Source organism: Equus asinus, chromosome 12 (genome assembly GCF_041296235.1).
Source record: "Equus asinus isolate D_3611 breed Donkey chromosome 12, EquAss-T2T_v2, whole genome shotgun sequence".
NCBI lineage: Eukaryota > Metazoa > Chordata > Mammalia > Perissodactyla > Equidae > Equus > Equus asinus.
Genome location: NC_091801.1, coordinates 58,903,147 through 58,917,125, shown reverse-complemented (window position 1 = coordinate 58,917,125; position 13,979 = coordinate 58,903,147). Strand labels below are relative to the sequence as shown.

General features: G+C 34.1%; 1 protein-coding gene across 5 annotated transcripts in view; it reads left to right on the top strand.

Moving 5' to 3' along the window:
* Nucleotides 1–13,979, top strand: part of CSMD3 (CUB and Sushi multiple domains 3) — a 1,176,027-nt gene that overhangs the window by 1,024,234 nt on the left and 137,814 nt on the right. For all 5 annotated transcript variants that reach the window (XM_044781000.2, XM_014843283.3, XM_070481504.1 and 2 more), the window contains 2 exons: nucleotides 1,841–1,937; nucleotides 4,351–4,455. In XM_044781000.2, the coding sequence (XP_044636935.2) occupies nucleotides 1,841–1,937; nucleotides 4,351–4,455 (202 nt within the window). The remainder of the gene's footprint in view (nucleotides 1–1,840; nucleotides 1,938–4,350; nucleotides 4,456–13,979) is intronic.

Genomic DNA, 13,979 nt, shown 5'->3' with positions numbered 1-13,979 from the left:
TAGGGTTACATGCCAGTGAGTACAGGGAGCCAGGAAGTTCAAACCCAGGCATTCTAACTCTAATGTCTCTTGTATTTATGCACTAAGCTCCACTCTTTCTAACTTTTCTCTGCTTTTTTAACTTTACATGCATATTTCTTCTCATGTAAATACCCTCCACTGTGGCTAAATTGGATTACTGATGGTTCACTAAATCCACCTCATGGCTTGCCTCCTCTGCATTTTTACTAACTCAATTTCTTCCTGTGGAAAACCTCTCAATACATTTTACTTATCTAAAATGTCAACTCTTATGTGAATTCTTACCTTTTTTTTTTTTTTTAAGCTGAATGTGATCTTTTCTTTCACTGAATTGAAAGGAAGAGAAATTCAGCTATGAAGAGAGAATTGATATTATTTAAGGAGGTGGTGGTTATATTACAATCAGACAGCTTTAACTTCAGTCTTCCTGTCCTGGAATATTGCCATTGGGCCTAGTGCCTGTCACACAGGCAGGGTATCTCTTGCCATGTGGCACTCACCCCTGGAAAAGAGGCACCAGCGTTCACTTGAATGGAAGAATGATGATGGACTATTTTGTGGATAAGATATTTTTAATGAACGCAATTGTTATAATTATTTAGCGAATGAGTAAAGTGCTTGTACTTATAACAGAATTTAGCTAAGTAAAATAAATTTATTTTAATAAAATTATTCCTTTCCCTTCTCCAAAACTATAAAATATGTAATAAACAAAGAGAAAAAATGGATAACATCCACAATTGTGAGGGTCCTGTGGGTTCTTGCAAAAGCTCAAGCTGTGCCAAGTGAAGTGCGACAAAGTAACACATGCCTCTTTCTTTAAATAAAATTTAATACACATGATACTCCACTGTGTCTCTTATCAACTTTAGGGACCTTCACAGTGATTTAGTTATTACACGTCCATTCATAAAAATAATCTTTAAAAGATGTACCCAAATCAGTTACAAAATCATTTTTAGTCATCCATATTGAGACCTATTATAAATGTGCATAAGGGATAATAAAGTTAAAATTCTTTAAATAAAAGAAAGACAGGAAATTGAGCTAAGGTTATGCAAAAAAAGGAAAAATAAAATGTATCCAGGTAAACCTAGTTTTAAAAGTATACATTATAAGGTCTGTATATATGCTTGTGGACCACAAATCTGGTTATTTGCTGATAACGAAATCAAATGAGAAAACTCAATCGGTGACAAGAATCTAACACTCCAAAGTGTGAAATTTAACCACTTTTTTAGAACATGAATTCAGATTCTTGGCACTGGCATTAGATTAACCCAAAGCTTTTAATAAAGAGAATGGTCTGAGATGGTGACAGACATTCTCAATGTTATAGCCGTAGTGAACACTGCTGGGTGCCCCACAGGCTTTTCTTAGAAGAGTCAGCTCGTGTAGGCCAGTGTCAGAATGACAAAGATCCATTCTGTTAAAATCCTTCTATGAGGGGCCACAATGATATGTTCTAGGCTTTGAGTTCTCTTTTTTTTATTTTTTAAAGAGTGATACCTGAGCTAAAATATTTTTTTTTTCCTTCTTCTTCCCTAAGCTCTCCATTATATAGTTGTATATTGTGGTTGTAGGTTTTCCTGGTTGTGCTATATGGGATGCCTCCTCAGCACGGCCTGATGACAGACACCATGTCCGCGCCAAGGATCTGACCTGGTGAAACTCTGGGCTGCTGAAGTGGAGCGCATGAACTTAACCACTTGGCCACGGGGCCGGGCCCTGAGTTCTTTTTTCTAGGGAGGATAAGTGGACTACAGTATATTTATCTTGTTAGAAATATGTGTTCTTACCAGTAATTATTATTTTACAGGTGCAAGTTGTCAGCTTTGCTACAGAACATAATTGGGATTCTCTGGACTTTTATGATGGGGGAGACAACAATGCTCCAAGACTTGGAAGTTATTCAGGTAAATAAGAGAGCTGAGCTTAATTAAAATACAGTTAGAATTAGGAATGCATTACTTGGTGCTTTTAATTTAATTTTTATAAACTACATGCAATGAACTAAATTACAAGGTGAGAAGTTTGAAAGGCTTTAAAGGTAATGAAATTCCTATTTAAAACCTTGCTATATATTCTTAATATATTTGTGTAGTTATTTATTGATGCTTTTATGTTAATGGCAATATTTTCAGTTGAGCTGTCATTTAGGAATAGTATGTGTGTCCTTTTCCCTTAGAAAAAAAAACAGAGAACCAGTCCTGATGGCCTAGTGGTTACAGTTCCGCATGCTCAGCTTCAGTGGCCTGGGTTTGGTTCCTGGGCACAGAACTGCACCATTCTGTCAGTAGCCATGTTGTGGGGCAGCTCACATAGAAGAACTAGAAGGACTTATAACTGGGTTATACAGCTATGTCCTGGGGCTTTGGGGACGGAAAAAAAAAAGAGAGAGAGAGGAAGATTGGCCACAGATGTTAGCTCAGGGTGAATCTTTCCCAGCAAAAAAAAGAAAAAAGCGAAAAAGGAAAGGCCTACCTCTGAAATCCCCTCCTGGGCTGGGATTAGAGTGACGCAAGTTAAAAAACAAAATAAAACAAAACTTACTAAAAGGGAAAGCTTGGCAAACTATAAAAAAAAATAAAAAAGGATGAGCAATAATAGTTAAAAATTACACAATGCTTGGTAATTACGATATATCAATACAATGTTATGCAGCCATTAAAATTACTATGGAGACTGTAAAACAAAATCATGAATGCTACCAGGTACTGTTAAGTGAGAATATAGGGAAGACACAATTATTTTCTATGAAATGAATAAAATTATATAAAATTAATATGTATACATATACCAAGACCAGAAGGCTTCACAATTTGTTAAGGTTTTTAAAGGTAATTTATAATCTTAACAGTTTCTTTCAGCATATAAAAGGTGAAATGAAGTTTTACTTTATTTTTAACTAAACTTTTACTTTAATTTTAATTTTACTTTTTAAAGCTAGAAATATGAACATAGCTAAATTATTAACTTATGCGTTTCAGATATACTGAAATGTTGGAATGGTTTTAAGTTATTAATAGATTTTTAAATGGAGTATGATAACCAATTTTTCGCATCACCATTGAGGAAATGAAAGAAGAAATATCTAAAGTAGGAGTGATTTGGTTTAGGCATAAAAAATATTTTAGATATAGATTTAGATAAAAGTCTTTCTTGTAAAAAACCTCATAAAATTTTAAGTATGCATTTGTTTATAATAGATTAAGTGTAATGTCTTCTTAATAATAAATACAACAATGAAGTTGATAAAAGTGATCAACAGCTATTGAGTGCTGAGTGCTAGCTCTGTGTGAAGCTTGTTGTGCGTTTGCTCGTTTGATCTCACTGGCAGTCCTGGTAGGTGATTGAAGCTTGGAGAGATCAAGTTGCCTGAGGTTGTACAGCTGATGTTAGAATGAAACTGGGCCCCAGCTGGTGTGGCTCCACAGCCAGAACTCTTAATCACTAAGATCCTAAAGGCAGGTTGAGTGACCTTTGAGTTTCTGTTTACCTCTGTCTTCAGTTAGAACACTATGGACAGAGAGCAAGTTCAGAAAAGAAAAAAAATGGAGATGTGTGTTCTGTCATGAATTCATCCTGATTTCTTTTGTAGAAGAGTCAGTGGTTAAGGTCCACAGAGTTGTGTAAAGTAAGTGTAAAGTAACTAGTTACTTACAAAAAGATGTTTGCAACAATATCAACTATATGCTTGTTAAAATTTATCTTAAAATATAGAATTGAAACAGTTGTTTTTACGCTTGTCATTTGAAACTGCTTGAGTTGAGATCTTAAGAATCATGAACGATTACTCAGTGTCATATAGTTGAGAAGTAATTGGTTCAAGCAGATATTTCATATTTTCCTATGTGTTTGCTGAGAGACAAAGCTAACACTAGTTTATAATGGAGATTTTTCGAATGCTAACTACCAGCTTTGCTATCAAAGTATAAGAAACATCAAGGTACTTGACCTGATATAGAACATCTGTGTCTCTATATAGCTATATATAGATATATTTAAAATATAATAATAAAGGGCACAGGAAACTGAAAACATTTATTTTAGGTGACCTGTAAAATTTACTGCTTTGATTTTCACTGGATCTCTTTGCTCCTGCTGTTTTTAGGAAGCAATCTAAATTGATCTCAACGGTCTATCTCCTTGGAGATAGAACAGTAAAATGAAAGAGAAATATGGGAGAAATATTTTTATTAAAAATTCTTGAAAAACACTTGACTAATACATAATTTTTGTGATAATCTATTGTCTGAGTAAGTTAACTTAGTTTTCTCTCCTATTTATTATGTGGTCATTTACTTGCCTTTTCAATTATCATTTCAGGAACAACAATACCCCATCTTTTGAATAGTACGTCTAATAATCTATATCTAAATTTTCAATCAGACATCAGCGTTTCTGCTGCAGGATTTCACCTTGAATACACAGGTAAATATAATATCATGTGCTATTCAGGAAAGTTAAGAATAAGTTTATATTAATTTTTAAATATTACTTTCCTCAACATAAAAATTAAATGGACTTTGTCAAAAGAAAACATTCATTCTTATTTTCTTAAGATTTTGAAATGTTTCTTTAATTCAATTTCAAAATTATATGTATAAAGTTTTAATGATTTTCATCAGAATTTATAAGTATTTTCTTTTCTTTTTTTATTGTAAGAACACTTAACATGAGATCTACCCTCTTAACAAACTTTTTCAGTGCACAATATAGTAGTGTTAACTACAGGCAGGATGTTGTACAGTAGATCTGTAGAACTTAGTCATCTTGCATAACTGAAACTTCATACTTGTTGAACAGCCACTCCCCGTTTCTCACTCGCCCAGCCTATGGAAACCAACATTCTATGCTCTATTTCTGTGAGTTTTATGTGAAGTATGTAAAATAGTCAAAGGTGTCATGTAGTATTTGTCCTTCTGTGTCTGGCTTATTTCACTTAGCATAATGTCTGCCAGGTTCGTCCGTGTTGTCTCATATGGTAGGATTTCTTTATCTTTTTTAAGACTGAATAATATTCCATTGTATATATGTATATATCATGTTTCCTTTATCCATTCATCCCTCAATGGACTTTTAGTTTTTTTCCATATCTTGGTTATTGTGAATAATGCTGCTGTGAACATGAGAGTGTGGATATCTCTTTGAGATTCTACTTTCAATTCTTTTTGAAAATATACTCAGAAATGGAATTGCTAAATCATATTTAATTTTTTTGAGGGAATTCCATACTGTTTTCCATAGTGTCTACACCAATTTCACATTTCCACCAATATTGTGTAAGGTTCCAATTTCTCCATATCTTCACCAATGCTATTTTTTTTAGAAACATACGAGCATTTTATAGTATCATAAGGAGTACAAATCATAACCAAAACTCCAGTTTTGAGTATTTATGCACCAAATATCATAGCATTAGCAATTTTAAAGCAATTCAGCAAGAATTATAAGGAGAAACAAACAAAAATGCATCATGAAACTTGCCAAAATTGACACTAGTAGAAGAGAAATTCTAAACAGACCAATTATCATAGGAGCAATATAAAGTATAGTTATTAAAAAGCACTCCACACACACAAAAATGCCAGGTCTAAATGGCTTCACACAAAAATATTTTCAAATCTTTAAAGACTAGGTAATCCCAGTGCTACTTAAATTACTCCATCTGCTTTGTGTAGAGTGTACCATAGGTTGCTGTACGTGTCTCAGTATAAAACTACGAACCAACCTTTTTTATGAATATGATGCAAAAATTTTATTTTTTCCAGCTCATTGAAATTTAATTGACATATAACATTGTGTAAGTTTAAGGTATACAACATGTTGATTTGATACATGTATCTATTGCAAAATGATTACAATAGGGATAGTTAATATCTTCATTGACTCACATAATTACCATTTTTTGTGTGTATGAGAACATTTAAGATCTAGTCTCTTTGCAACTTTCAAGTGTATGATACAATGTTGTTAACTATAGTCACCATGCTGTACATTGGATCCCAGAATTTATTCATCTTATAACTGGAAGTTTATACCCTTTGACACATCATTCTATTTCTCTCACCCCTCAGCCCCTAGCAACCACCATTCTACTCATTGTTTCTAAGATATCATCTTTTTTAGATTCACCATATAAATGATATTATACAGTATTTGTTTTCTCTGTCTGAGTTATTTCACTTAGCATAATACCTTGAAGGTCCATCAATGTTGTTGCAAATGTCAGAATTTTTCTTCTTCATGGCTGAATAATATTCCATTTTCTATATTTACCACGTCTTCTTTATTCATGCATCCATAGATGGACACAGGTTATTTCCATATCTTAACTACAATGAACATGGGAGTACAGATACCTCTTTGAGTTCCTGATTTCATTTCTTTTGTGTATATACCCAAAAGTGGGATGGCTGGATCATATGATGGTTCTATCTTTTATTTTTTGAATAACCTCCAGACTGTTAACCATAGTGGCTGTACCAGTTTACACTCCCACCAATGATGCACAAGTGTTCCCTTTTTGCCACATCTGCACCAACACTGGTTATCTCTTATCTTTGTGATGATAGCCATACTAACAGGTGTGAGGTGACATTGCATTGTGTGTTTCCCTTATGATTAGTGATGTGAACATCTCTTTATGTACCTGTTGGCCATCTATATGTCTTGTTTGAAAACTTGTCTATTCAGAACTGTGCCCGTTTTTTAATCAGATTTTTTTGTGTGTTTGTTTTTGCTATTGAGTTATCTGAGTTCTGTATATATTTTGATTATTAATCCCTTATCAGATAGATAGTTTGCAAATATTTTCTCCCATTCTATAGGTTGCCTTTTCATTTTGTTGATTTTTTCTTTTGCTGTTCAGAAGATTTTTTACTTGATTTCATCCCACTTATTTTGCTTTTGCTGCTTGTGCTTTTGGTGTCATATCCAAAAAATCAATGCCAAGACCAATGTCAAGAAGCTTTTTCCCTGTGTTTTCTTCTATTATTTTTGCACTATCAGGTCTTATGTTTGTCTTTAATCTATTTAGAATTAATTTTTGTGAGTGGTGTAAGATAGGGGTCCAATTTCATTATTCTGCATGTGATTACCCAGTTTTCCCAGCACCATTTATCGAAGTGAGCATCCTTTCCCCCTTGAGTATTCTTTGTTTCCTTGACAACTACTAGCTGACTGTATATGTGAGGGTTTATTTGTGGTCTTTCAATTCTGTTATACTGCTCTGTGTGTCCATTTTTATGCCAGTATCATACTTTGATTAATATATCTTTGTAATATAGTTTGAAATCAGAAAGAATTATGCCTCCAGCTTTGTTCGTTTTCAAGATTACTTTGGGGTCTTTTGTTTTCCATATGAATTTTAGAATTGTTTTTTCCATTTCTGTGAAAAATGCCATTGGAATTTTGGTAGGAATTGCATTGAATCTATAGATGGCTTTAGGCAGTATGGGCATTTTAATAATATTAATTCTTCCAATATAAGAATATAGAATAGCTTTCCATTTATTTCTGTCTTCTAGAGTTTCTTTCATGAAAGTCATAATTTTCAGTGTATAGATCTTTTACTTCCTTGGTTGAATTTGTTCCTAAGTATTGCTTTTTTTTTTTTTAATGCTATTGTAAATGGGATTGTTTTCTTTCTTTCTTTTTTTAGATATCTTGTTGTTAGTTTATAGTAATGCAACTGCTTTCTGTATGCTGATTTTGTAACCTGCAGCTCTACTAAATTCATTTATTAGTTCTAACATCTATTGGAGTAATGCCTGTATCATAAAATGAGATAGGAGTGTTCCTTCCTCTTCCATTTGTTGGAAGAGTTTGAAAAGGATTGGCATTAATTCTTCTTTAAGCATTTGTTAGAATTCACCCATGAAGCCATCTGGGCCTGGCCTTTCCTTTCCTGGGATTCTTTTGATTACTAATTCAATGTATTTACTTGTTATTGGTCTGGTCAGGTTTTCTATTTCTTCATGATTCAGTCTTGGTAGGTTGTTTGTTTCTAGGAATTTATCCATTTCTTCTAGGTTGTCTAATTTATTGGTGTATAACTGTTCGTAGTAGTCTCTTATGATCCTTTGTATTTCTATGGTATCAGTGTAATGCCTCCTCTTTTGCTTCTGATTTTATTTATTTGAGTCTTCTCTCTCTTTTTTAATCTATCTAAAGTTTTGTCCATTTTATCTTTTCAAAAAGCAACTTTTAGTTTCTTTCATTTTTTTCTATTTTTTTTTATTCTCTATTTCATTCATATCTGCTCTGATCTTTGTTATTTCCTTCATTCTGCTAACTTTTGGCTTAGTGTATTCTTTTTCTAGTTCTTTGAGTTGTAAAGTTAGCTTGTTTATTTGAGATCTCTCTTTTTTCTTAATGTAGGCATTTGTTGTTATAACTTCCCTCTCAGAATGACTTTTGCTGCTTCCCATTAGTTTTGGTATGTTATGCTTCCATTTTTGTTTGTTTCAAGATATTTTTTGATTTCCCTTTTGATTTCTTCTTTGACTCATTGGTTGTTCAGACATGTACCATTTAATTTCCACATATTTGTGAATTTTCCAATTTTCCTCCTGTTATTGATTTCTAGTTTCATGCCATTGTGGTCAGAAAAGATGTTTGATACAATTTCAATTTTCTTAACTATGCTAAGACTTCTTTTGCAGTCTTATCATATGACCTCTCCTGGAGAATTCTGCTTTTCCTTGAGAAGACCATGTATTCTGCTGCTTTAGAAGGAGTGTTCTCTATATGTCTGTTAGGTTTATTAGGTCTAAAGTTCAGTTCAATTCCAATGTTTCCTTAGTAATTTTCCGTCTGGATAATCTATCTGTTGTTGAAAGTGGGGCATTGAAGTCCCCTACTATTATTGTATTGTTGTCTATTCTTTCCTTCAGATATGTTAATGTTTGCTTAATATATTTGGGTGCTCTGATGTTGGGTGCATATATACTTATGATTCTTATGTCCTCTTGATTAATTGACCTGCTTATCATTTATGTAATGGCCTTCTTTATCTCTTGTTACAGTTTTTGAGTTAAGGTCTATTTTGTTGGTTGTAAGCATAGCTACCTCTGCTCTCTTTTGATTTCCACTTGCATGGGATATCTTTTATGATCCCTTCATGTGAGCCTATGTATGTTTTTGAAGCTGCAGTGAGTCTCTTGTAGGCAGCATGTAGTTGGGTTTTGGTTTTTATCCATTCAGTCATTCGGTGCCTTTTGATTGGGGAATTTAATCCATTTACATTTAGAGTAATTAGTGATAGGTAAAGACTTATTAATGCCATGTTGTCAATTATTTTCTGGTGGTTTTGTAATTCTCATGTTCCTTTCTTCCTCTCTTATTGTCTTCCTTTGTGAATAGATGATTTTCCCTGGTGGTATGTTTTGATTCCCTTCTCTTTTTCTTTTGTGTACCTACTGTGAGTTTTTGGTTTGTGGTTACTATGAGATTTACATAAAACATCTTATAGATATACCTGTCTATTTTACACTAACAACTTAACTTTAATCACATAAAAAAGCTGATGTCACAGTTTATGTCACAATTTCCCTCTTTTATATTTTGTGTTTATTAACAAATTATTGTAGCTATAGTTATATTTAAAACTTTTGTTCATAACTTTTATGGTAGAGATAAATAGTTACCACACCACCAAATTGCACTATTAGCATATTATGAATTTGAATATTTACTTACCTTTACCAGTGTGTTGTATGTTTTTGTGTTTTCATGTTACTAGTTAGCATTCTTTCATTTCAGCTTGAAAGACTCCTTTCAGCGTTTTTTGATAAAGCAGGTCTAGAGGTGATGAACTCCTTCAGCTTTTGTTTGAGATGTCTAGGAATGTCTTTATCTTTCCTTCCTCTGAAATTCTCTGAAGGATTACTTTGCTATCTCAAGTATTCTTGCTTCTTGTTTGGCAGTTTTATTCTTTCAGAGCTTTGAAAATAATCTCTCTCTCTGTCCTATTCTGTAAGGTTTGTCTCGAGAAAGTTGCTGATAGCCTTATTCAGGTTCCCTTGTAAGTTACAAACTCCCTTTCTGTTGCTGCTTTTAAGATTATCTATTTTCTTTTATTTTGACAGTTTTATTATAATTCATGTTGGAGAATATCTTTTTAAGTTGAGTTTGTTTGGAGATCTACGACTTGCATGCACTTGGATGTCCAAATCTCTCCCCAGATTTGGGAAGTTCTCAGCCATTATTTCTTAAATAAGCTTTATATACCCCCTTCTCTCTCCCTTATCCTTCTGGGACTCCAATAATTCCGATTTTTTCTTTTGATTATATCCCATAGATCATGTAGGCTTTCTTCATTCCTTTTATTCTTTTTCTTATTTTTGCCTCTGATAATTTCAAAGGTCCTGTCTTCTAATTCACAGATTATTTCTTCTGCTTGATTCATTTGATTATTGAGCTTTCTATTGCATTTTTTATTTTATGCACTGTATTCTTCAGCTCAAGAATTTCTGTTTGATTCTTTTTTATGATTTCTATCTCTTTGTTAAACTCTCATTTTGATCATATATTGTTTTCCTTATTTTGTTGAGTTATTTTTCTGTGTTGTCTTGTGGCTCCTTGGGCTTCTTTAAAACAGCTATTTTGAATTCTTTACTGGAGAAATTGCAAATTTCCATGTCTTTGAAGTTAGCTACTGGAAAATTGTGCTCTTTTGGTGGTGTCATGTTTCCTGGATTTTTCGTGTTCCATGAAATGTTTGGTTGCTATCTATGCATTTAAAATATTACTCATCTTCTCCAGTCTTTACTGATTGACTTCAGAAGAGAAATACCTTCCTTCAGCCCTGCCAGGAATTCTGAGGTTTTCTCTGACCTATCGATATGCATTCTCTACACTTCTTGCTCCCTTTTGTGACAGAATTCTTAAGCTTGTATACCTTCTCTCGATCCTACAGAGCTGTGCTGTGTGTTGATAACCCCCCCTTTGCTTTCCCAAGGTCGGTGCTAAGTGCTCCAGTTTGTAGTCTCTTCCAGGTCCACAGATTTGGGCCACCTTTCTGTGCATGCTCACTAGCTGTTTGCAAAAGCTCACTCTTGCTGTCTTCAAGAGCACATGCAGGGAGTCAGCCATGGCATGGTGGGGTGTGTGGCTGAGGTGCCAGAGCACTGTGGGTGCCTGTGGTCCATCCGGGGGTATCCAGAGGTGAGGCGTCTTCATTCGCTCATGGACAGACTTCCTGATGAATTCCCTGACTCACATAGTAGGATTCACATCCTCTTGATATGTTCCTTTCTGAACCTGGCTTCTCTTTTCCTAGCTACTTGTCTCCACTTAGTTGTACATGTCATGACTCAGTACTTTAGATGAAGTGAGAGAAAAATGTGCCTCTTTCCTCTTTGGCAGCATCTTTCATAGCTGGGGAAGTCAGGCACTCACTCACACACTCTCACTTTCCCTACAGGAGAAATTATGGGTCACTAAGGGATCTCTTGGCATTGAGCTCTGCTCCCTTGAGGGAAAAGTAACATGCATAAATTCAAACTGTTCCTCTTATCCTGTGCAAATGTTAAATCTCAATTTTTTTGGCTCCACTGGTATGCTGGAACTTCTCTGATGGACTCCTAGACTTCCACAAAGGATCTTTCATCCATGGGTTATTGTGTAATTCAGTGTTCTCTAGAGGCTCCCAGAGCCTGGCTGAGAGGGGCAGGAGCTGGTTCCAGGGGTACTTCAAGGTCTGCAGCTAGGACCAAGGTCTGTCTGTCCATTACCTAACACACAGATAGGTGAGACTCCTCTTGGGTCTCTTAGCGTATGGTGCTGGTAATAGAAACAAGAGGGGCTGTTGCCAAACTCTCAGGGCTATGGAACTGTTTCTGAGTCAGCCACTTTGGTGTAGGCCTGTCTTCTCAAAATAGCTCTCATTCTTGGACTACACTGGAGTTTCAAAATCTCTGGTAGGATCCTGTATCTCCCACAAAGGCATTTTTGTCCATGGATGGTTGCTTAATTGTTTTTGCTAAGGGGAAGATGTGAATGAGGGACATCTTTTTTGGCCATCTTTCCTCTATCTATTTTTGACATCACTCCTCTATCCTTGTTTTTGTGGGGGGTTTTTTTGACAATAACCATCCTAATAGGTGTGAGGTGATATCCCTTCGTTGTTCGGAGTTGTATTTCTCTGATGATTAGAGATGTTGAGCATCTTTTCATATCCCTCTTGGTCATTTAATGTCCTCTTTGGAGAAATGTCTATTCAAGTCCTTAGCCATTTTTTAATCAGGTTATTTATTTATATATTTTTGTTATTGAGTTATAGGAGTTCCTTATATATTTTTGGTATTAACTCCATAATAGATATATGGTTTGCAAATATTTTTGCCATTCTTTAGGTTACTCTTTCACTCTGTTGATTGTTTCCTTTGCTCTGCAGAAGCTTTTTAGTTTAATGTTACCCAACTTGTCTACTTTTGCTTTTGTTGCCTGCGCTTTGGTGTCATATCCAAGAAATCATTGCCAAGACCAACGTCATGATACTTTTCCCCTATTTTTTTTTTAGGAATTTTCAGGTCTTATGTTTAGTCTTTACCCAATTTTGAGTTAATTTTTGCATGTGATATAAATAAGGGTCTAATTTCATTCTCTGGTTTGTGGATATCTAGTTTTCCCAACATTATTTTGTGAAGAGATTATCTTTTCCCCATTGTATATTTTGGCACCCTCTCAAAGATAAGTTGACCATTTATATGTAGGTTTATTTCCAGACTCTATTCAGTTCCTTTCATCTATATGTGTATCTTTATGCAAGTACCATATTGTTTTAATTATTGTAGCTTTGTAATGTATTTTGATATCAGGAAGTGTGATGTCTTTAACTTTGTTCTTCTTTCCTAAGACTGATTTGGTTATTTTGGGTATTTTGAGCTTTCGTATGAATTTTGGATTGTTTGTCTAATTTGGTAAAAAATATGATTGGGATTTAAATAGTGATTGCATTAAATCTTTAGATCACTTTAGGTATTATGAACATTTTAACAATATTAAGTCTTCTAATCCATGAACATGGATGGTCTTTCCATTTACGTGTCTTTTTAAATTTCTGTCATTAATGTTTTATAATTTTCAGTGTATAAGTCTTTCACCTCCTTGATTAAGTTTATTACTGTTTTATTCTTTTTGATGCTATTGTAAATGCATATGTTTTTTAAATTTCTTTTTCATGTACTTTTGTGTTATTGTATAGAATTACAACTGATTTCTGTATATTGATTTTTGTATCCAGCAACTTTACAGAGCTCATTTATTAGTTCTAACAGCATTTGTGTGGAGTTAGGGTTTTCTGCCTATGAAATAATGTCATCTTCAAACAGAGATACCTTTAATTCTTCCTTTCTGATTTGAATCCCTTTTATTTCTTTTTCTTACCTAATTTCTCTAACTAGCATTCCAATACAGTAGTCCTCTCTTATCTGTAGTTTCTCTTTCCATGCTTGCAGTTACCCCCAGTGAACCACACTCTGAAAATATTAAATGAAAAATTTCAGAAATAAACAATTCATAAGTTTTAAATTGCATGCTGATCTGAGTAGCTTGATAAAATCTCATGCCCTCCTGCTCCATGTTACCCAGGACATGAATCCTCCTTTTTTCCAGCATATCCACACTGTTTGCACTGCCTGCCCATTAGTCACTTAATTGCTCTCTCAGTTATCAGATTAACTGTCATGGTATTGCCATGCTTGTGTTTAAGTAACCCTTATTTTACTTAACAGTAGCCCCAAAGTGCAAGAGCAGTAATGCTGGCAATTCAAATATGCCAAAGAAAAGCTGTAAAGTGCTTCTTTCAAGTGAAAAGTTCTCAACTTAATAAGGAAAGATAAAATTGTGTGCTGAGGTAGCTAAGATCTACGGTAACTTTTATTACTGTATATTGGTATAATTGTTCTATTTTATTATTAGTTGCTGTTAATCTCTTACTGTGCCTAATT